This window comes from Thermobia domestica, chromosome 1 (genome assembly GCF_964235325.1).
Source record: "Thermobia domestica chromosome 1, izTheDome1.hap1.1, whole genome shotgun sequence".
Taxonomy (NCBI): domain Eukaryota; kingdom Metazoa; phylum Arthropoda; class Insecta; order Zygentoma; family Lepismatidae; genus Thermobia; species Thermobia domestica.
In genome coordinates, this window is record NC_137454.1 from 227,727,469 (window position 1) to 227,752,965 (window position 25,497).

Sequence of the window (25,497 nt, forward strand, 5' to 3'; positions counted from 1 at the left end):
ATTGAGTATTGCCTCTGCGAAGACACATTCACTTGTAATTTTACCACCAGGACGGCGCTCCAGAGTGTACCGAAACCCGAATTTACTTCGTCTCCATGTAGAACATACACCAGTTCCGGTTCATTTGACTCTGACTTATCTTGGCATCCTCTTTGGCAGTAAACTATCTTGGATCCAACATCTTAAGAAGGTTATCGTTCAAGCCCAGAAAAGACTCAATTTGCTTAAACGGCTAGTTGGTACAAGTTGGGGTTTAAAACCATCTACGGTCCTCCATATCTACAAAGCCTTCAAGAGAAGTACCTTAACTTATGGTCATACGGCTTGGGTCTCTGCTTGTGACAAATATTATCAAAAGTTGTGTATCATGGAGCTTTGCGGCTAGCATATCGCATCAGGTTACCAAGTCCAACTAGGCTCCTGTACAACCTTATTGATTTTCCGTCTTTACTCTTACATTTTGAACGACTTCGAATCCGCTACATTACTACACGTTTTGAGTTACACCATGAAATGCTACAGGACATCCTACTCTACGATCGAGACAACGATACACCCCCACGATACTTGGACTCTCCGCTGCAACTTTATATGACATAGTATCATCTTCAGTTGGATCCTGCCAACAGAGACCGTGATGTATTTGCCATTTATCATCCACGTCATCTATCACCTCATGTTTATCCATCATACGCAAAGTGATTACCAACTAATATGGGCCTCCCCTGTCTTCATCAGTTCCTGAGTGGCCCCAGGAACAGAAGATAACTTCATATGTTTGCTAACAAAACCTAGTGATGTGGCATCTAGTGCAATTCATTTATTATCATTTCATCACATCATTCTTTTCAGTTCAAATATTGTTTTCTATTCGTTACTTGCGTTCTTTCTGTTTGTTAGCCTTCATGCACATATATTATTGTTGTTCTTTTCACTTATATACTCGTTTACGGCACATATCACTTTTTGTTATTTTTTTATTGTTCATTTATAGTTCCTTACATTTATATTACTGTTGATTGTATGTTTGAATTATTTAATAATTAATGAATAAAGAGAAATCACTTAGACCAACTACAATATTATGACATCCAAAATGTTTATGCATCACTCCCCTGAAGAAAGGGCAAAACCCTTTAACCGGGTAAACGCCAAACAAAATCTTTGTGCTGAATTAGCACACAAGTAACACGCTAAAGTGGTAGTCATTTTGTGTTGTTTTAACACCTCATTTTTTACAGTGCACTGTCAAAAGATTCATAAATACTACTACCTAGAGAATTGTCCACTGTTATTAAGTTTGCTTATTTATTGAACTATATGTTTATGAGTTGGAAATTCTGCCAAAATTATGTTAGGTCAAGTAGTATTCTGTGACACTTTGGCAAGGCAATTGTTTCGTTGTGGAGGTAGTAGACCTAATTTGTCTCCGTTAAAAATTGCTAAAGATGGCAATAACTACATAAAATAATCCTCACTCACTGTGAAAAGGAACAATAGGCCTATCTCTCACACAAGACGCACATTATTTATCGATATTCTAAACAAAAGAAATATATTTGTAAATGGGTTCAAGTTTACTTTAGTAGACGGTTCTACTAAATTGAAAATTTATCTTTCGTTTATAATATATAATAATTTTTTGGTTTGGTAGAATTTATTGATTAAAAATCACAGGCGCTACTGTTTACCTTTTAAAATAATAATTTCCAATTTAGCACCTTAAAGCGAAGAGCGGATAACGTAAAAGGTTTTAGCATTTGGTATTGTTCAAATTTTTTTGTATCCATTCACGCACGCGTAGTGAAGCTACCTGTGATAATCGAATTGGATATACTAACACCATTTTGGTTAAACAATCTTTATTAAATGTTATCTGATGTTTTTACGTTGTATACAAATTGAGTTTAGATATGTGCGTTTTGTTTGTTTACATATATCAGCAAACTGATTCTTGCGGAATATATAATCTTGGGAGACGATATCTCGAATCGAAATCTACATGTCGCGAGCACGCTTGAATCAATACTGCGATATGAGGAAGGGCATCTCTAGTTCTTTATATTATCTCAATGTTTTATTCCTACTTAAGATCTCAATTAGAATATGATTGTGTTATTTGGAACATGAATGCTGAAAATTTTTGTAAAATGATAGAAAGTGTTCAGTGTGAGTTTATGAAATTATTGACGTAAAGGAAACCAGTTCTAAGTCCTGTATATATATATATATATATATATATATATATATATATATATATATATATCATATACTGAAATCATAAAATACATCAATATTCTAACATTGAAACAAAGAAGAAGTCTCCAGTAATTAGTATTTCTTCGTAAAATTATGAACAATAATATTGATTTTTTAGAATTAAATTCCAATGTAGTAATGCACGTTCCGTCATCCAAAACTAGAATCAGAAATAACAATATATTATACTGCTTGAAGGCATGCACTGATATGCTATATAAATCCCCTATATGACGAATGAGTGCTTCCTACGTTAATATAAAATTAGTAACTCGAGATATTGATATATTTGGAATGAGTGAAAATATTTTTAGAAGAATAATGTGGAAATAAGACCAGTAAACGAAATATAAGGAACATTCATTTAATTCGTAGTCACCCTGTACAAGTATGGGAAATTGTTCACCAACCTTAAAAGTAATCACCTATGGCGACGAAGCACTTTGTCCACTGGGTGCCTTTCTGGTAGAAAGGCTTGAGCTGCCGGCGAAGCCACGACGTCACCTCCTGTATGATGTCATCGTCCATATGGAAACAGTGTCCACGTAGAGCTTTTTTCAATTCCGCAAACAGGTAAAAATCGCAAGGGGAGAGATTAGAGCTGTAGAGCGAGTAACGGAGAACCTTCCGCTTACACTTAGTTTAAGTCCCCTGCGTCACGTTGGCCGTATGCGGCCGTGCATTGTCATGAAGCAAAATCACACCCGCCGACAGTTTCCCTGGGCGTTTGGACTTGATGGAATTGCGGAGATTGTGCAATGTCTCTCCGTACCGGGCGGCATTCACTGTCTGTCTGTGCTCAAAAAATTCCGTGTGCAGTAGTCCTTAAATGTCAAACACGGAGGCCATGACCTTTCCGGCTGAGGTTGAAATTGGTTTAGACTTCTTTGGAGGGGAGAGGTAGGGTGACGCCACCGCGAACTTTGGCCTTTGCTTTCCGGGCCGTAGTGATGCCAGCACGTTTCGTCCCCTGTAATGATTTCTCCCAGGACTGCCTCACCCTCAGCTTCAAATCTGTCCAGGTGCAACTGGCACGCCTCTATTCTTTCCTTTCTTTGAGCGTCGGTAAGGCTGTGGGGCACCCATTGGACAGAAACCTTGCGAAAATGAAGCGTACGGGTGCTTATGGAGTGGGCCAATCCAGCGCTGATGCCCACTCCCGTCGCCATCTCGTTCACCGTAGTTCTCCTGTTCTTCCGGATGATCTCCTGCACTCGCGCAGTATTCTGTGGCGTCACCAGTATGGGTTGCCCCGGACGAACGCTGTCTTTAAGCGTCTCGCGACCCTCTGCAAACCGCTTTCCTCCATTTGATGCTGCTGGCAGTAACAATGCATGCTGTCATTAAACACCCATCATTCATCTGTGCATTGCCCGTGCGCCAACATCTTCGGCGGTAAGAAACCGTATAACGGCACGCTGCTTCACTTAATTTCCTCCGTTTTCCGTGAACCAATTTGTTTTTCGATTGAAAACACAGTACTGTGCATTGGGACGACGCTGACACAGCTGTCCTTCTTGGCAGCTCCTCCTTCCTCTTCCCATTCACGGGATAACCACCATGTCATCATCTATTGAGCCTTCAAAGAACCCACTACAAACCGGTATGATCATCGTTACACGTTTCGCAAGGCTTCCATTCATTTCACGGGGTGACTACGAATTAAATGAACGCTCCTTATAATTAATGCACGTAAAAGCATCTAAAATTTCCTTGGTATTGGACTTACATAACAATCTTCTAATTGGCCATCATGCATGTTGTGCTGAAATAAATAAATAAAGGAGCAAGCAAAACGAGTGGAAGAGCAGTTACGAAATGGATAAATAAGCAGAGTTAAGTGGGGAATTTTCGTTTCCTGGAGAAAGGGCGTCAGACTAAGAATTACCTAAGACTGTGAAATGTCTAAATCCGCCGTTGATTAAGATCAATTGGTTTTCAGTTAACCAACCAGACATATAACAATTCCTTTGTGGAATAAATCAATCGTTTACCACGTCAACTAAGGCTGGATTTAATGTTTTGCCACCCCGCAGCTGAAAGGGATTTGCAGCCCCACATTTACGCCTCCGCCTTTAAATAATTGTTTACTGCAAGTACAACGTTAAAACTTCACTCAACTTCAATCATCAATGATTGAAGCGAAATGGACTTGGTAAAGGAACTATTACTTGGAGTGCGTTTGCTCTGACGTGAATAATAGGCTATTATTACTATTCAACAATTACATCTTTTCCTCTTGGTAATTAAGCTTTCGTTTAATGTGCGTCCATAAGCCCGGGTCTATTGGGGCTAGTGTTGTAAAATTTCCGGAAATTTTGAACCTGCTGGTAAAAAAGGTTTGTTCCAGAAAAATAGGGAGAATAACAAAATTCTTTGTATTAGGTTAGTTTTACTAGTAATGGAACCGTTTTCTTTCGAATGCGCGAAAAATGTAAGTTGAGAATTTTCAATATTGTGAATATTTAGAAACGAAGCATTCGAAAATAAAACTGTTGTAATTATTCTTGAAAATTAATAGTCTGCACTCATTTCATTTATGTGCCTTTTAGTTGTTTACTCCTTACTGGTTGTGCATTGATTACAGAAGTTTACAATTGCATACACATCTACCATCATGAAGTGTTTCTGTTACAACAAATAGGGCTCTTGAATAAAAGATATTTGTGTCGAATCCATGGTTTTTGGTATTGCTGTGATGAACAGTAACGCTTCCGATGCCGTTTAAATCCAAATTCATCCCCACAACTTGGGTAGGAAGATATATATGTTAAATTTCATATGTTAAATTCTTTAATATATTTGTCGCTGCTCAAATTTATGCACTTGTGCGTTGTATGTGTGTATATGTAAATAAGGTAATGTCTCTTTTTGAGTTGTCCGAAAAATATACAAATAATAAGTAGGGATTTTTATCAGAAATCAGAAAACTAAAAATTAAAATTAAAAACTGTTGCTTTAAGTATTTTCCTGCTAGCGAAATACGTTGTATATATGCTACAGACACGTTACAGCAAATAAGATTAGCATCAGGCGAAGAAATAGCTTTTAAATTATATTTTGCTTGTTTTGCCAATATTTCTGAACAAAATATATTTTCTAATGGGTTTAAAATTTCCGGAAATTTTACTCAGCACAAGGAAGATACATATCTTCATAAAATAAATATTTGATTTTAACATACTGGTATTAACTAAAATGATTCGGTTCGTTATTTTAACACTTCCCTGCCATAAGACGGTAACTTTATAAGATTACTTAAGATAATTTAAATGTGTCTATATTAATTAATCTAACTAGGATCATATTTGAGTATCTTTCGTAGCCATAACTCCATTCTATCATAGTGCTAACTTTAAAAGAGTGGTGCAAATATATTTGTTGCCACAAAATTTCCCTATTCTAATACAAGAAACATAACTACTCAGTAATCTTAACTGTAAACTAGTAAATATAAAATAGTTTTCATTTTAAAAGCAAAATGTAGTAAAATATTCGAAAATTACAATTTTTCCGTTTTTTCCAAGCTCGGGAAAACAAACGGTAAAGAAGTGTTTTTTTACCCAAAATTTTCGGTTTTTTAGGCCTTTACAGCACTAATTGGGACTAGTCGAAAATCAAAGTGACTTTAACTTACACATTTATTTATTATTCTTTTACTATACGAGCCTCTTTATTGCAAATCTTGATACAGAACTTGAACCTTCTGAATCAACAAATGTAAACATAAAGCTCTCGTAGACCGCGTAACAACTAAATTCTACAATTACAAAAATACTTCGTGGATTATTTTATTCCCTCAACACTCTCACTGGCTATGCCAAAATGAATAATTCCTCTTATTCTATACAACTACTTCAATAGTTTATAATTCTTCGTTACTATAGCTCTGAGCCATATTTCCTGTAGCAAGTGGTTCATTGCTTCATCCATTTATTTTCTGTTTCTTCCTACCTCTTTCTACATTTCCTCGTCCATTTCCATTCCCGTATCTTTATTTACTGCTTCCAATTCCTTTTATCTTCGTTTACTCCTCTTGTTTCTATATTCCCTACTTTTGGTCCAGTTTGTCTTTTTCTTCTTTGCTGAATTCTATTCTTCTTCACTGCTATTAGAAACCATCAACAACATGTAGTCGGATCTCGTTGTCGAATACCTGTTCATTATGTTCTTTCCTCCAGCTTTTGTCAGTTTGCAATGTCTTTAATTTGCCGATATCTGCATCCCGTAACTCTTCATATGAAGGTACGCTACTATTTTCTCTGTAATGAATACAAGCCGACGACCTGTTCAAACCTCACCAAAGACTCAAAAGGTGTACTTTATCAATGTGCAGTGTTTCATACTCATCTTTTCTTTGAAACGAATTCAATTTAATCTAATCGTATTAAGTTAAACAGAACCTGGATATCTTGGTGCTAATGATGTTCTTTGAGCCCTCCATATTTAGTTGAACTCCGTCACTGTATACATGTTTGATGCTCTTCTGATCTTATTTGACATCACACTCTTAAGCAAAATTTTTCCTGCTGAACATCAGAAATATCGCTTATCTCAGGCTGGACACTCACCCTTTGGGGTGAACTTCACCACATTTCTCGTATGTCCAAGTGGGTAGTGTGCTGCTTCCTACATCGTTATGAAGCTGCAGAAAATGAAATTAACGATATCTGTGACTACGACATTTTCCCTCTGTTCTTTTACTACCGTCTCCGTATTTGTACGTATGTATGGTATTTAGAGATGCTATTTATTGTGATTTGAAATGAGTTCTACTAGCTCATGTTCAGCTCATCCTGTAATTTTTGTGTAACATATTGAAATGAAATGAATTCTTTAAGTTTTATATCCCACGGTTATGCCGGTTAGGCTAAAGAAGACGGCGATGATGAGAAATGAATGAAAGGATGGAATGAAGAAAGTGGGACGAAACGGGAGAACCCCGAGAAAACCCACAAGCACGGTTTATCCACCACAAAGTCCATACGGCGCGGGCTGGGATCGAACCAGGGACCTCAAGCACCGAAGGTGAACGCTCTGCCACTGAGCCACCGCGCCCCGCTGTGTAACATATTGTTCTTCATTCACAAAGTAGGTACGAAAAAAAATTAATCCTACATGGCTATCAATAATTCCATTAACTCGGATTATTATTTGTTTATTAATAATCATTCAGAAGTATCACAATTGAATCTAAGGTTTTTTTTAAAAAAAAAATCGGAAATTGTAAGGTTACATGGACACACGAAACTATCCTGCAAAAAAAATATTTAAGTAGTTTGAAAATAAGTTCAATTCAAAATCAAAGGAATATTTCATAATCATCATATTGTAATAAATTAATACATCTGTTTTATACTTTTAGTTGCAAATGCGCTGTGGAATAACCTTCTGGAGCCTGTTGGGCAGAAGACCGAGCATTGGGTTCAGCCTGAATTTAGTAGATTTGTGTGTCCCACTAAAGAAAATCCTTATTTTTACACAAACAAAAATTCTAAAGTTGCTGCCAGCAGTGCAAAAGTTGAAACTGAAGATGCAAATGTTGTAGAAAATAATGAAATAGAGGAAGAGAATCGACAGAAAGCAAGATTAATAACGTCGTAGATAATTTATAAAAGAGAAAAATTTACTTGAAAATAATCAAAAAATAATCGAAAGATCACAGTAGTTCTTGTCTGCTTTTAAGCTTTAAAAGAACTTACAAAAACATACTTATTGTTCATAATACATATCAACTTTATATTATTCATTTTGACCAATTCCTTTAACCGTTGTAGATGACATAATTGTTTAATAAAAAGTTTTACACTGACTTTGTACATAATTTATAAGTGTAACATTTCGGGTAGTTACTAAACACAAGTATTTTCTTTTGGGACAGGAACTTAGCAGAAGTTTATGTTTTTGAACTTGAATTGTTTAACAACTACATTTTTAGAAAAGATGCTGCACCTTAAAATCCGTTCTCTAGTCATGACTCTTTATGTCCTATCTGTATCGACCAATAAGATCAGAGGATACCTGAAACGCTTGGGATTCCAAATATGCCTCGGAACTTTTTTTTCACGCGCTACCCTACGCAACTGTTTTAAATTGGTCACAAGGAAACAGGTGAGGTTAGATTTACATTGAAATTTTACCACCAGAGTGTGACGTATTATCACGGGGTCAAAGTGGAACAAAACGAGCCCTACGGAGCTTCTAACCCCCTTCGCTTGCCCAGCTATATTTCGTAATGTAAGTAAATTACTATTGATAGTTATTTGTAACGTAAGTAAGTCAATATTGTTAGTTTATTCTCTATATTATGCTTAATATAAATTATTGTAAATCATTGTTGATAGAATTAAAAGTTTCCATTCTTGAACTCACTGTTATCGTTACTAAGAGCTGGAAAATTCAGTGCAGCGAAGAAGGATTTGAAGATAACACGTGTTGATACTTTGCTCTTTAAAAGCGACAAAATGCTCTTTAAGCGCAAAAATAAGACCTGTTGTGGAAAGGAGGAAAAATGGAAAAATACCTCTTTCCTTCAGAAATATGAGCAGAAGTTTCCCTTTATAGATGACCCTTTGTCTACAATAAGTTGCGAGCGAAGGTGTCGAGAGTACCAGAGTCGTAATACCAATGGAAATCTGGTATATACATGTAGATTTGATAAAGAAGTAGTAAGAACAGCTGTCATTTACACTTTACAAGGATTCGCTATCTTTTGGTATTCACCTGAAGAAAGGCGTCTGAAAGGACTGCTTCCTTATGTGAGTGTAAGGACTGATCTACGCGTCTTTAGGGAGATTCACAAGGATCCATCATTACAACTACTAGCTTTAGAAGAATATCTGAATTCCCTCGACAGCGAAAGTAATGATTCATCAAATCTCTCTTGTAACCTTAATTCAGAAAAAGAGAAGGAAGAACTTAATATATTCGATTTGCAAGAAGAGTTGTTTAAAGGTACCGGTATACACACGCACAATTCTTGCACCACACTTTCATCTGACGAAGATGCTCGAAGCGAATTATGTGATCATTACCTCATTGAAGACATATCAGAGTCTGAGTTGGAGCGCATCTTTCTCAATGGCAGCACAGCTAGTTTAGCAGATTCAAAAACGCCAAAGAGATCTTGGTGGAAAAAGTTGTTGTGTTGCTGCTTCAACGGCGAAGACGATGTTCGAAGCGAATTATCCGAGCATAACATCCTTCAGAACATATTAGAGTCCGAGTTGGAGCGAATCTTTCTCAACGGCAGCACAGACGATTTACCGAAGTCAGAACCGCCAAAGAGACCTTGGTGGAAAAAATTATGTTGCAGCTTCAACGGTAATTAAATAAAGGGAATTCTGCGATTATACTTAGGGCCTCTACTCAAACTACAGACGCCTACAACAGGGAACGCTTTTGGCTACCTAACAGCAACGCCGACACTGAGGAAGAGTTGATTTCCCTGATATTTCGAATCCTTATTGCACTTAAAACTGCTTTTGGAAATTAAAAAGGAAGAAGAAGAAAATTTCAATTGTAGTTGCCGAGCCTTGGCACATAAAACGAAGTTTGGAAGGAAAAATATATCTTAAACTAACATACCTGATATCATTTCGGCTTACCTGCAATAATAAAATAATATGATGGTCTGCTGGGGAAACTATTAACTTATGAAGTGGAGAATTATCAGGCATCGTCTTTGAAATTATTGAATTAGGTTCATCAGAAATGAATTAAACTATTCCTGACTTCATGAATTGGCAATCACACGTGGATGTTATGCATTGTATTAATTGTAGTTGTACTACTGTGTATGTGAACGAGTATGTAAGCTTCTATTTCATTTATTGTATTTAAATATTATATTATTGTGAATGTATCGTTTAAACCATCACATTATTGTGAATGAACCATTGTAAACACTTGTGAGAGCCCAGGCAATGAAGAAGTAAATTTTAAAACGTGAAAAAATGTTTTGAAGAGAATCTGAAGCAGAAGATGGGATGATGGTGATAGGAAAACAAACGTTGGCATGAATGAAAGGTGGAAACAGTATTCACAAATACTTTGAATAATTATCATATTGCATTGTTTTATTAGGCATATTTTGATGATAACTTAAAAAAAGAAACAAATTAGTTTCATTTCCGTCGTATCATAATGTTACCTGGAAATACATACGAGAAATTTGTAATTATTTATTTTGGTTGAAAAAAGCTATTCCATAGAGAAGGCATAACCTTCTGCGGCCCGCCTATCCCCGGATGGGAATGAAAGACATGTGAAAGCTATTAAAAACCATACGTTGCCTTAGCCTGACTTATTAATCATAATACTTTTAAAACTGTAAGAACAAGAGACATTTACCAATTCACAGCATAACAGCGGTTTCCAACCTAAGGTTCTCAGTCTTAGTTTATAATGTGAACAGTGTATAATCATTAGAATTTGCTTAAGAGTTTTAAGGGCAAATGACAAACAAAAGTTTTGATATACCAAAAGCCCTCAACTTACTTAAGTAGATCAATCTAGGGCTCTTTTCCACACAAACTCACAAAAGAACCCTAGATTTACGAAAAGTCGAATTTTCGCAATAAACATTTTCGTAATCAAATACGAAAAATAAGAAAAAATCGACAAATTATTCCAAATTAGTAGTAGTTCATGCCTCAGTCACTAGATGGCTTACAAGATAGAATTTAGAAATTTAATAGGGTGGTCCAAAAGTGTGGAAACACCTAAATAACATCCAAACCGTTCAGAATTGGGAAAAAAGGAAAAAGTGATGATAACAGACAGGGGAAAAATCTTTTGAGACATAATGGCACCATCGGCCGCAGTCTTAAAATCTGCCATCTTGAAATGGGAGGAACATTAAAAAAAAATGGGAAACCTATCATGTGAAACATCAAGTAGGACTGAAATTTTTCCAGGAAGCCAGTGGTGAAATGTTTTTGGCTCTACGGTCAACCGTTGTAAAGTTTTAACCGAATTTCTTTTGTTTCAGGTGACGAACACGGAATGGCACTAACAAGGGATGAGCGGATAGAGATCGTGTTGATCTCAGGAGAGCGCAGCAGCAGACAGATCGCAGACGATTTCAACGCTCGTCACCCAGAACGGGAGCCCATTTCCCATAGCGCAGTGTGGAAAGTTATAGCAAAATTTAAGGAAACCAAGTCGGTGGAAAACAAACAAAAATCAGGGAGGCCTCGCACAGCGACGGACGAAGCTACATCCACTGCTGTGTTGACATCATTCGCGAAAAGTCCCACCTGCAGTATCGTCTCCTAGTCCAAGAATGTGGTGTATCTCGACCTGCGAATCGTATCTCTGCATAAGTGGCACCCATGGGTCAATTCATCTGAAGTTGTCCAAAGATGGTGAAAATGGTTGCTCGACAATCTTTGAAAATTCAGCCCCTTGGAGCAAGATCACTGGCGTATCTGGCATGTAAAATTGGGGGGCATAAAAGGAAGTGATTTAAATGGCAGTGCTTAGCCCAACCTGTTTGTTATATTCGATTCCATTTGTTACCTTTCTGCTTACCTTCACGGAACCCCTGAGATATATCAAGAACTCTGTTATAATCGTTTCACAGGCTGAATATTACATTCCAAATAAATATAATTATTATTATTTATGTTATTCTGTCGTAAGTAAATAAATTGAATTAGAATAAAATATTGAATATTTTGTCCCTCGTCCCCCCACCAGAGACGCCCGTGGGAAGATAATGGTAATCCTCAGTTATGCACTTTCGAGAAAACGCGAATAACACTATGAAGCACGTGAGTTACTGTAGAGCAAAGCAATAAGCATAGTATGTTCGGAAGCCTCAACAGATATTCCAAATGTTGGTTACCATTATATTGCAAAAAGAGTGAGGTATGCCATTTTATTGCAGAAAAAAAAAGATTAAATATGAAAATGAGCAAGGTATTTATTTCCTTACAAAAGTGTCATTGAAATCCAATCCCAGTTACGGAAGTTAATATGTTCACAATGTTGTGTTACATCTATCTATTCTACATAACGCAACCTTGTGAACATATTAATTCCCGTAACCGGGATTGGATTTCAATGATACTCTACTGATATGGGCGCCCAAAGGTGGGGGCAGGGTGGGGCCCAGCTCCCCCTGGCTTACGAAAATGCATACGTAATATAGCAAACTACGTATATTAAAAACCAGAAATACCAGACAATATAGCAGCCATGGAGGTGCCCCCCTAGAAAATTTTCTTCGGGGGCTCCTGTTTACTGATATATTGTGCCTTAATACTGCAGTCCAGTTCGACGATGGCTGTCGTGGGTGCATGATGGTCCCTCACTATATAGACGTGGCAATGATCATGTAGCTAGAAAGATAGAAACAAATGCCACTCGCAAGCTTTTTGCACCACTGAACACAAACAAAAACGGCCTAATTGCTGCACCATGCGTAGTTTTTTATTAGATCTGGCACGAAACATATGCAAACATTTAAATTTTCCCGGGTTACGACCGTCATAATGCACGTGCTTTCTTCGCGTTTTTTCCCATGTCCTTACTTTTCTCTCCACGTAATATCAGTCACGATTTTTGTTTGCTTTTTTTTTTTTTTTTTTGCAATTGTTTATTCACATACAGAATTACTTTGTCGCCTAAGCAGCAATGTTTAGCACTTTGCCCTCCTGAGATATTACGCCCCAAAAATGGCACCAAAATCACAACTTCAACTTTCGGATCCCCATAAATCTACGGTGCCAATAATATCATAACTGTAGATATTACTGCAGACTCTTTACATGCAATAGTATTACCACAAAAGTTATGAACCCCCACTTTATGCCATTCCAAAATACAGCCCTTTTAAAAGTGTAATTTTCTGTAGTTTTTCTGGTGATTTCATGTATTGGTATGCCACTTTGCATATTTATTTAGAAGCAAGAGTATATATTCTCCATATACCTCAGTTTCTTCTGTAAACATTTGTTTTTGTTTGGTGTTCGTCTGATTCGTACGTCCTGAGCAACTGTAGTTTTCGTACACGCTTGCAAATGCAAAAATTGGGACTCCACCGACAACAAAGATGACCACCATTCGGGAACACTTGTATCCTCGTCGCCAAAAGTGCCTTTACATCGCCGTGACGGGTATGTGACAGCGCAGTACTCCAAGGAAGGGATGGTTGCATAAGAAATTGTGATTAATTTTGAAGAGTTTTTATTTTGACTAGGGAAATAACGTAGTATAGGGAGTAAAGGCATAGATTTGAAGCATCAGCGAACTGTCATCTCTGAAAAGATTCGTATTTTCAGTTTTTCAATTTATTGTCCTATATGTGAAGTTAATAACTGCTAACAACTGCTACTAGCGCTTTTCACTCTTCAGGAATTTACTGTGACATTTTCCCAGGACACTTTTCTAAGTCCTAAATGAGTTAATGAATTACTTGATACGCCTCACTGTTCTCATTTGAGAATGGAAACTGATTAAGTTGAACGTGAATATGTTTCGCTGTCGTCAAGCAAGGGCCGTAATAAATCTAAATAAGATTCTTATTATTAAATAGAACACAACAGTATTTATTCTATGCATAGCACAATATAATAAAGTAATTAAGCAACATGATAATCACTAACGCCTGCAGGATTTTTTCCAACGGGAAGGGGGGGAGGTAAAAGACCGCTATAGAGTTTTTCGATTTATTGCCCTATATATATTAAAAGTCATAAGATTTATCATTGATAGCGTATATCCTCTTACTTTTTAAAATCGCCACTGTAGCCTATTAGTCAGAACATTCATCTCCAGATATAATGTAGAGAGAAGGAAGGAGATATGAAAAGTGGCGTAAGTAATTTTACTGCGCCCTGGATCATCGATTTACTCATACCCGCCCCTGCCCCACGCATTTCAGCTGCTGCGTTATATTTATATATAATATATATATATATATATATATATATATATATATATATATATATATATATATATATATATATGATTCCATGTCAAAAGGGCCCGACAAAAGGGCGACAATAGAAAGGCCGAAGTCAAAATGGCCCGTCACAAAGACCCCGCGCAAAAGAGCAAGTTGAAAAGTGGCCCCGCAACAAAAGTGCCGAGTCGAAACTCGTCAAAAGGGACCGGGTCAAAAGATCGTCGCGGGAAGAGAGCCCGAGTCAAAAGGGACATATGTCAAGAACCCGAGTCAAAGAGGACCCCGCCTCAAAAAAGCACAGGTCAAATGGTCCTCACCAGTAAAGAGGACGAGTCAAAAGGGCCCTATGTCAAAAAGCCCAGGTCAAAAAGGACCCCGCCTTAAAAGGGCACTGGTCAAAACGGTCCCGCGTCAAAAGGGCCCGGTAAATACAATTCCACGGCTAAAAATCCTGAAATCAAGAGTGGAAATCAGGAGAAAGAAAGAGGTATGACCAGTGGCGTAACTAATTTTGCTGCGCCCTGAATAATCGATTTACTCATACCCGCCACCTGTCCCACACATTTCAGCTTCTGTGTTATGTGGTTCCATATCAGAATGGCCCGACAAAAGGGCGAGAATGGAAAGGCCCGAGTCAAAACGGACCCGGTCAAGAAGGCCCCACGACAAAAGTGCTCGAGTCGAAAGGGCCCTATGTCAAAAAAAGCCCAGGTCAAAGAAACCTCCGCACCAAAACGGCCAGGGTCAAAACGGCCCTGCGTAAAAAAGACTCAAGTTAAAAGGCCCGTCGTTAAGAGGAGCCGAGTCAAAAGAGCCCCGCGTCAAAAGTTCCCGGTAAATACAATTCTGCGCCTGATCATTCATCATCTATTTACTCATCGCTGCTCCCCACATTTTAGCTGGTGAATATATACATATATATATAGCTCTGTCTGAAGGGCACGGACAAAAGGGCGAAGACAGAAATGCCTGAGTAAAAAGGGACCGGCCACAAAAGGGTTTGAGTCAAAAGAGACCCAATGTCAAAAGTGCCCGAATCAAAAGTTCGACGCGACAAAAAGGCCCTATCTCAAAAATACCCGGGTAAAAAATGACACCTCAAAAGGGCACGGTTTAAGACGGTTCCGTGTCAAAATGGCCCTACTCAAAGGGCCCCGCGACAAAAAGCCCAGAGTCAAAAAGGCCCCACGTTAAAAGTGGCCGAATCAAAGAAGCCCTGCGTCAAAAAGGCCCAGCGACAAAAGACCCGGTAAATACAATTCCACGGTTCAAAAGCCTGAGATCAGGAGTGCAAATCATGAGAAGGAGAGAGATATGACCAGTTGCGTAACAAATTTTACTGCGCTCTGTATCGTTGATCATCTATTTACTCATACCTTCCCCATGCCCCCACGCATTTCAGCTGCTGAATATTCTATGTCACAAGAGCACGGACAAAAGGGCGAGGACCGAAATGCCCGAGTCAAATGTGACCCATGACAAAACGGCCCGAGTCGAAAACGGCCCCGCGTCTAAAGGGCTCGTGTCAAAAGGGCTCGGCGACCAAGGACCTGAGTCAAAAGGGTCCAAATTAAAATGATTCCTGGTCAAAAGAACCCGTACTCGGTGACAAGAAAGCCCACGTCAAAGAAGCCCTTTTCAAAATGACCTGAATCGAAATGGGCCCGCGTCAATAGGGTTCGAGTCGAAAGTGCCCCACGTAAAATAGGTCCGAGTGAAAAAGTACCCGCGTCAAAAGAGACCAGACGAGTGGACCGAAATTTTTCAAAATTTGGTCACGGGTAGCTTGGTCTAGGGCCCCAGATCAAGACGAAGAGCTTTTATTCTAATTTCGAACTAGGAGATCTCAGAGGGACGTTTACCGGGACCGGCCTGGGGACCAGACAAGTTGACGGCCGAGAGTTACCAAATTTTGATCAAAGATACCTTGGTCCAGGACCCACACCAAGGCAAGCGTTTTTGACAAAATTCGAACCAGGGGGTCTCAGGGGTGTCTACCGGGACATGTAAAAGTACTAGAAAATGACTGATATCAGTGTCGATTTCATAGTTTTCGCCGTCGCTGAGATCAATGGTGAAACTCCAATCGCATTAACTTCCAAATTCTCCCTATTCGGCTGCAGGCCGTGAGTCAACGGGGGGGGGGGATACCGAAACGTAAAAGTAATCCAAAATGACCGATATTAGTGTCAAATCCATAGTTTTCGCGGTTGCTGGTATCAATGGCGACACTACCATTAGCGACGACTTTCAAATTCATCCACCTTGGGTCACCAGAGGGGGGAATTACGAGACATGTAAAAATAATCGAAAATGACCGATATTAATGTCAAATCCATAGTATTCGGAAAGTTGAGCTCAATAGTGAAACTTAAGACCACGTTTACTTTCACATTTAGCCCCAATCAGCTAAGGAATGGGGGCATTATAAAGGGGATCACGAGACAAGTAAAAATAATCCACAATGACCGATGTCAAATCCGTAGTTTTCGCGGTCGCTGAGATCAATGGTGATACTTTCATTAGCGATTTTTTTTTCAATTTTAGCCACCATTGTATGCGGGCCAGGAGTCACCGGGGGTGGGGATTGCGAGACATGTAAAAATAATGGAAAATTACCGATATTAGTGTCAAATCCATAGTTTTCGCCGTCGCTGAGATGAATGGTGATACTTCCATAGGCGTTGACTTCCAAATACAGCCCTCATCGGCTGCGGACCAGAGGCGTTGTTTTTTCAAAATTGGAACCAGATGATCATAGGGGCTTTTACCGGGATATGTAAAAAGTAGTAGAAAATGGCAGATATTAGTGTCACATTCATAGTTTTCGCGGTATTGGTTGGGGGCCAGAGGTTTTTTTTTTTACAACTCGAACCAAGGGGGTCTGAAAAATGAAGTGAAATTTTTAAGTTTTATATTCCACGGTTATGCCGGTTAGGCTAAAGGAGACGGAAGGGGGTCTGAGGGGGCGTTCACCGGGACATGTAAAAGTAGCAGTAAATGACCAATATTTGTGTCAAATCCATATTTATCGGGGTTGCACAGATGTATAGTGACACCGCCGATAATGTTTACGTTCAAATTCAGCCCCCATCGGCCTTCCCAATGAAAACACATGTACGTTGTTGGATATATATTCACACAAAATACGTCCAATTTTAGAAATGTTTCTTAATTGTTCTCCCGTTGTTCAGTTTGTTTACATTGATATTTTATCAGATCCGTGCGAAGAACGGGCATAACAGCTAGTGCGAAATGGTAAAGTGTTTTTTATGAACCAAATTATAATGAATTCAATTATATAGATAATTATTATAATTATAATACATAATTATTTCCTTGTTGAATTATAGATACTTTTCAGTGGAAAAAAGAATAAAATTTGGAAGTCCCAAATCATAAAGTAGACCAACGTAAAGGAAAAATGTATAACATTTTCCCTATAATTAAGCTTACAAACTTAAAATTTCCATGTAATTAAGCTAAATTTCCATTTTTGTGTCGTTTTGTGCGCCTATTTCCTCGTTTTCTGCGTCACCGGAAATGGCTCAATGTTATCCTACAAATATGGCGGAACAAGTTAATGCTGTTCCGTCAGGAACGATTTCGAGGTCATTTCCTTCACATCGTCTTGTGCGATGTTTTCTACCGTTTTGTAAGCCTATGTCCACGTTTTGTAAATCAATGGTAGTGTGTCAAAATGGGCATTCAATGTGGGAAGAAAAATGACCCACTCTCCCACCAGTATCGAATTTCGAGGTCGCTTTTTTCGCATTGTTTAGTGCATGTATTTACCGTTTCTGCGCATATTTTCGCGTTTTGTGCGGCAACGAAAGTGGGTCAAAGACGACCTACAAATATGGCAGAAAAAGACATATTCATTCCACTTTCAAGGTCCATTTTGACCCACTTGCACTGATGCACAAAGCGACACAAATCATGCATAAAAATGTGAAGGAAACGACCTCGACATTCGATGGTGACGGAACAGCATTAGGTTATTCACTTTACTTGTAAACCATTTTGACGCATTTCCGTTGTCGCACTAAAGTGGAAACAGGAGCACAAAACGGTACAAAGCAGGCACTATACGATGCGAAAGAAACGACCTCCAAATTCGATAGTGGCGGAACAATGGCTCTATTTCCTCACACCTTGATGGACCATTTTGACGCATTTGCTCAAAACGTGGAAGTAGGCGAACAGAACGGTACAAAATACACATTAAACGATGTGAAGGAAACGTCCTCCAAATTCGTTTGTAGCGGAACAACATTAACTTATTTCAATATATTCGTAGGTCCATTTTGACCTACTTCCGGCGACGCACAAAACGTACTAGCAGGCAGAAAGAACCAACCCCGAAATTCGATAGTGGCGGAACAATGAGCCATTTAACTCCCACTTTAAAGGCCCGTTTAACTCACCTCGGGTGATGCACAAGACGAGAAATAGGCGCAGAAAGCTTTCAAAAAAGGCACTAAACGATGCGAAAGTAACGATCTAGAAATTCGATACTGTCGGAACAGTGGGTCATTTTTGTCACACTTTGGAGGCCCATTTTGACGCACTTCTGGTGACGCGCAAAACGTGCAAATAAGGGCACAAAACGGCAGGAAACATTCACTAGTCGATGTGAAAGGAAGGACCACGAAATTCGGTAGTAGCGGAGCAGTGGGGCATTTTTATCCCACCTTCCAGGCCCATTTTGACCGTCTTGAAGTGACGCACAAAACGTCGAAATAGGCGCACAAAAGGGTACGCGATGTGAAATTAACGACCTCGAAATTCGACAGTGGTGGAGCTCTTGGTCATTTTCGTCCCATCTTGGAAGCCGATTTTGACCCCCTTCCGGTGACGCACAAAACGTGGAAATAGGGGCATGAAACGGCACGAAAATTCAGTAGTCGATGCGAAAGGAAGGACCTCGAAATTCGGTAGTGGCGGAGCAGTGGGTCATTTTCGTCCCACTTTCGAGGCCCATTTTGACCGTCTTCCAGTGACGTACAAAACGTCGAAATAGACGCACAAAAGGTTACGTGATGTAAAATTAACGACCTCGAATTTCGATAGTGGCGGAACTCTTGGTCATTTTCGTCCCATCTTGGAAGCCCATTTTGACGCACAAAACGTGAAAATACGGGGACTCATTTTAACCCACTTCCCATTACGCACAAAACGTGGAAGTAGACGCACAAAACGGCACAAAACGATGTGAAGGAAACGAACTCGAAATTCATTGGTGGCAGAACAGCAATAACTTGTTCCGCCATATTTGTAGGCCCATTTTGACCCACTTCCGGTGATGCACAAAATGTGGGAATAAGCGCATAAAGCGACACAAAACTCGCACAAAAGATGCAAAACAAAGTACCTCGAAATTCGTTGGTGGCGGAACAAGTTAATGACGCGGTGGGCACCAATATAGACCTAAGTATATACTGTAGTTCTTACCAGGGGGCGCGGTGGCTCAGCGTTCACCTCCGGTGCTTGAGGTCCCTGGTTCGATCCCAGCTCGCGCCGTGTGGACTTTGTAGTGGACAAACACCATGCTCGCGGGTTTTCTCGGGGTTCTCCCCTTTCCTCCCACTTTCTTCATTACATTATTTCATTCATTTCCCATCATCACCGTCTCCTTTAGCCTAACCGGCATAACCGTGGGACGTAAAACTAAAGATTTCATTTCATTTTTTTGTAGTTCTTACCATCAAGGCTGAGAACTGCACGGTCCAATTTTTTAGCCAAAGTAGAAGCCCAAACGGGATAGTGATGTCAACCGGCTCGGCTCGGTTCAACTGAGCGTACAGCTTGAGCTGGCTTGGTTGGGATGACCCATCGACTGGGCTCAATTGAGCCAATGGCTTGAACCGGCTCGGTAGAAACGAGTCATCGACTCGGCTCGGTTGAAACGAGTCCATAGGCTGGGTTCGAGTCAGCTTAAATGAGCTGATGGTTCGAACCGGCTCGGTTGGGGTAAGCAATCAGCTAGGTTCGGTTCGGCTTGTGTGAGCCATCGGCTCGAGCTGGCTCGGTTGGATGAGCTGTTGGCTCGGCTCACTTCTCGGTTCGGCTCGATAAGTGAATGAGCTGTGAGCGAGCCGCTTGAGTCGTTGACAACTCTAAACCCGGGTCGAGCAATTTTGAACATTTTTGGCTGGAGTCCTATAACTTTTAACAATTTTCGGCTCGAGTCCGAATACTTGCTCCTCCTGAACTCAAACCTAGAACCTCGTGACCAATGTCCTTGCCTCCTGAAGATTTCTTGACCGAGATTGACAGTCAACTAATTTTTAGTATTGAGATAGTATTGAGATATGTATTCCATGTTCATACAGGTACATGGTGTTATAATAATAATTAGTTATAGTAGTAGTAGTAGTATCATTGATAGTTATATTGTCTATGTAGGATACTTGAAGATAGTAATACTTGGAACTACACAAAGGATTTAGCTCGAATTGGCTCGACTCGACTGGAAACTCGATCCGAATTCGAGTCGAGTTGGGGGAAATGTTTCGAGCCGAGTTCTCGAGTCGACCTCAAAGATCTCTGCTTCGAGTCAAGTTGAGTTTTAAAGAAAACTCGCTCGAGCTCGCTCGTGCCCTTTCCTATTGTATGCATGACGGGCACATAGAGTTCTTTCGAGGGGGATAGGAAAATAAACATAATATATTTAAAAAAATTCTTAGTTTCACGGCTTTCTTCCCAGGGGGGCGAAGGGATGGTAGTTATCCAGCATTTCTTATAAGTACCTTATTTGAAATATGTAAAACAGTAACAAGTGGACAACACAATATACACACATCTTCTTATCTTCAGTTTTAATTGCTGAGTTCAATTGCGATTAACAATTACAATTAACAAAACAAGTTTCAATTGTCAATTGCAATTAACAATTAAATGTTTCAATTGCACCCTTTGCAATTGACAATTAACAATTAAAAAGTTTCAATTGCCTGGTGACCAATTAACAATTAACAATTGACGAAAATTTAATTGCAAATTTTATGATTGAATTCAATTGCAATTGAAATTAATTGTCAATTACAAATTGAAATCATTAGCAATTAAAATCAATTGCAATTAATTTTCAGAGCAATTACTTTAAATTGATTGATCAATTGCAATTGATTTCAATTGATTTTGCCCAACACTGGTCTGTGATTCCTTTTCCTGATTGGGGGCGCGGTGGCTCAGTGGTAGAGCTTTCACCTCCAGTGTTTGGGATCCCTGGTTCGATCCCAGCTCGCGACGTGTGGATTTTGTGGTGGACAAACACCGTGCTCGTGGGTTTTCTCGGGGTTCTCCCGTTTCCTCCCACTTTCTTCATTCCACCATTTTCACTCATTTCTCATTATCAATGTCTCCTTTAGCCTAACCGACATACCCGTGGGACGTTAAACTTAAAGGGCCTTATGCAGAGTTGATCTGACGAGTGATTAGTGTCATACTAAAGTGTTCTACTAACATATGTTTCCTGCAGTAGTCATGCCTTTAGTATGACGCTAAAAATACGTCAAAACGACTCTGCATAATGCGGAAAGATTTCATTTCCTTTTTTTCCTTTTCCTGATAGCACCAAATATCAGGCGTCACTTGGCAACGTCGCATAGCAGATACGTAGACTACAACTTTCGTGCCACAACATGCACTGTGGTTGTCCTTATTCATCAAAGTAAAGCCCGGCATGTAAGTCTTGCAGGCCGAGTATACCTTTTTAATGTTTTTATATACAGTCGTCTTTGGTTCCTTCCAAAACTATTTTCCTTGCCAACGAAATATCTCAGTATCATACGGAAACACACAGTGCAATTGCTGTGGCATACTCACTCCCTAAGGGTGATTCACGCGACAGTGTACTTATCAAAGTGCGACGGTGACCTTGGTCTTGAAAACATTCAACTTCAGAGCTGCTCGCTGTTCTACATAGCGTATGCCAAACCAAGGCGCTTTAACTTATTAATTTAAAGCGCTCTGTCGAAACACTGCTCATAGTTGGAGTCCCTTTCCAGCACAGTAAAAGAGCGCAAGGACGAAAACAATGAAAAGAAAAGAAAAAGAAAGAAAGAATACGGAGAACTGTTCCTTGTGCAAAGAGCGTTTGAAAACATTTCAAAAGGTACGCTATGACTATTATCAGTTAATTGTCAACAACCGATATCGGGGACAGATCCAGGAATTTTTGAGGGGGAGGGGCGCAGGTCTGAAAAATAAATTTAAGACATTTTTCTATATGTGGTTCGCTAACCAAAAATGTGAGCTGGAGTGCTTTCTAATACGTATTTATCGCCCTTCTGGATGCAGCATTGAGGAAAGCCATGTTGTTCAACACGACAGAATCCAGGATCACCGTAAAAAAATAAAACTTTTTTATTACTATCTGTTTATTATTGCATTATTTTATTTTATTATTATCATTATTTTTCTTAAATTAGATTATGTAGAGTAAACTATTTTTAATTTAATTTCCTATTAACATAATTCATATCAACTCTTCACTAATATCGTTATTTTTAAACTTCATAAGTACTATCGTGGGGTCAGATTTAACCCCATTATTTGCTTTGAAATTAAACTATGTTAAAACGTATTACCATTAGCAGTTGATTGTGGACCTTTTACTAGTCCTATACTTTAATGGATTTAACTAGTTTTGGGGACAAAAAATGTTTTCAAAATATTTTTTGACTAATTGTCTATTAGTAATAGATTATTACAAAGCGAAACAACATACTTAAATGAAATAAAGTTTTTTGTTATCCGAAAATAACAAAGTATGAAAATAAACTTATTTGCATATAAGGAAAGCATTCAATTATTAGTGCTGAGAAAATATAACTTGTCATTTTAAAAAACTGACAATTGATGCTTTTTTGTTTCATCAGTTGCTTGGCTATAGGCCCGTACCCACATGGGGACTAGAGGGCCGGGCTCCTCTAAAGTTTTACTGTCCCCCTAAAATATTCACCGTAGCCTTGCAAATGAACTACTATAATATAGTGATGAACTATAATATGGTTGGATCACCCCCCTAACTTCTACCGCCCCCTCATATTTTTGGGCTGGCTACGGGCCTGCTTTGCTACCTATCAATACACACAATGTTTAGTCTTAAGGGACCGTCCACATATTACATAACGCTATTTTTGACCAATTTTTACCCCCTCCCTTCCCCTTGTCACACTTCGTAACGCAAGGCTGAACCCCTCCCCCGTTCGTTACATAACACCTTTGTATTTTTGTTTTTCACCAATCTTCCTTATTTTGGGAGTTATTATAATAAAACACTATTTTTAATGGGAGAACTTTTATTACAAAATGCTTTTATTCTGAATATATTTGTAGTGTTTTTCGCCAATAAATCAAAGTACCGGTACGTATTAGAAAATGGTAGGATGGTAATCATATTTTAACCCCATAAGATTGCTTAATTAACAGTCCTAATTCTTCAAAACTGCATACTGTCGTTTTCCCAAGGAGATCACACCTATCCTTTTTGGTCAGATGATGACAATGAGGAAATACTGACAAGGAAGATGAAGGTGGAACAGGATCTAAAGAACTAACATTGACATCTTTTTCAGGGATCCAGGATGCTTCGTGCACTTGAAGTTCGCCAGTGCCGACGATGCAAAGTTCTCTTCCTCGTCGACCACAGATTCGAAGTGGCTGTGAATGTGGAGAAGCAGGGACATCTCGTTTGTGAACAAGCTTTCGAGCATTTTTTTTTTTTTTTTTGGACTTCGGACTTAAGTTAACCTCTTTTCATATTTTTCTTGTCCTAAATCAGTTCGAGAATGAGAATAAACTCAATTTCTTCAGTAATATTCAAATTCAAAAATAAAAGAAAAATAGTACGAATTAGGTTTTTAATATCTTATTTTGATCTACAAATCCTGGATCGTTCCATCGCGGAAAATATAATTTCACGAAAAAGAATTGCTTCTGTTACCCATGCAAAACCCCTTAGAAGAATAGAGTGAGTAATGATTCAAATCAAAGGTTTCAGATAACATTCTTAAAAATAGCAATACGAGTGGGAACATGAGGGCATTTTCAGGCGGTGGTTACGATCACTAACAACTAACTCCGAAAAAGCATGTTCCCTAAATCCAATGCTGCGATAGCCACAAAACGGAGTTTTATTGTATTGTAATACATGCAGGTTTCGCCACCATTTATGCTGGTGTCTATTGCGTCTTAGAATCTCTTCTGTATGATTCCATGGTGTTTGGGGTCGCTGAGATGAACAGTAACACTTTCGATGCCGTTTAAATTAAAATTTAGCGATGCAACTTGGGGAAGGGGAGATGTATATAAAAATGATCGAAAATGACCGATATTTGTGTCGAATCCATAGTTTGTGGAGTCCGTAAGTTGATGGTGACAGTTTTGGTTCTATTTATATCCAAAATGAAACGTATTCTCCCTGTATAAAGACGAGTATTCTAGCTAATTTATAAAAAAGAAAAGACCGAATAAAATTATTTGTTTAAAAGATTGCATATAAATCTGAGAATAAAAATAAAAATTACAGCAGAAAAAAGTGTAACTTAACAAAGACCTAAATCCCCTCCTCCCCCCTTGTCAGGCTTCGTAACGCAAGGCCGAACCCTCTCCCCCTTTGCCGCGTTACGTAATATGTGGACGACCCCTAAATGTGTCTTAATCACACATCTGTTAGATACAGAACAAATAAAGACATTTTAGTTGTTCTACTGACAGTCAGTACATATAATGTATTTTCTTGAATGACCCTTGTGCACATTTCGGTTGCACACAGAACAAATCCAAGGACTTTTTTTTTTTTTTTGGTTATCCATTCGAGGACAAATAGCACATCTCCTCCTTTTAGCTGGAGAATCTGTCTGCGGTCGGTCTTCATTGATGTTCCCACAAGTTAGTCGTAACAATGACTGCCGAAGCCTACAAGAAAGTGTCCCGCATTCGCCCCTTAATTTTAGGTGATCTTGAATGAGAGTCATCCGAATACTCCTCATGAAGTCTCGCCTCTGAAGCCTTCTTGGTTCTTTGGAAAGATGGTAGAAAACAAGAACATTTAAGCATGCAACGTCCAATATTCTGTAGAAAATTGCAAGAAACCACCTTCTGCACGATCTGCTAGTTCGGAGTTCTGCACACACCTCCGTAACACTCCCCAAGAAAACCACAGAAAAAATGTAATGCAGAAAACAGATAGCGCAAGTACTATCCTGGAGAAAATTTCGACCCCAGAGGTCCGAAAACATCGAAACAACAAAGCGCATGGACACGAACACCTAGTCTCCTACGAGATCTCAAGATCAACTGAAAATTGCCTCCAT

General features: G+C 39.0%; 1 protein-coding gene across 1 annotated transcript in view; it reads left to right on the forward strand.

Moving 5' to 3' along the window:
• Positions 1 to 7,863, forward strand: part of LOC145678865 (phospholipase B1, membrane-associated-like) — a 47,264-nt gene extending 39,401 nt beyond the window's left edge. The window contains exon 8 of the mRNA XM_081749441.1: positions 7,625 to 7,863. Coding sequence (XP_081605567.1) covers positions 7,625 to 7,863 — 239 coding nt within the window. The remainder of the gene's footprint in view (positions 1 to 7,624) is intronic.
• The last annotated feature ends 17,634 nt before the right edge of the window (positions 7,864 to 25,497 follow it).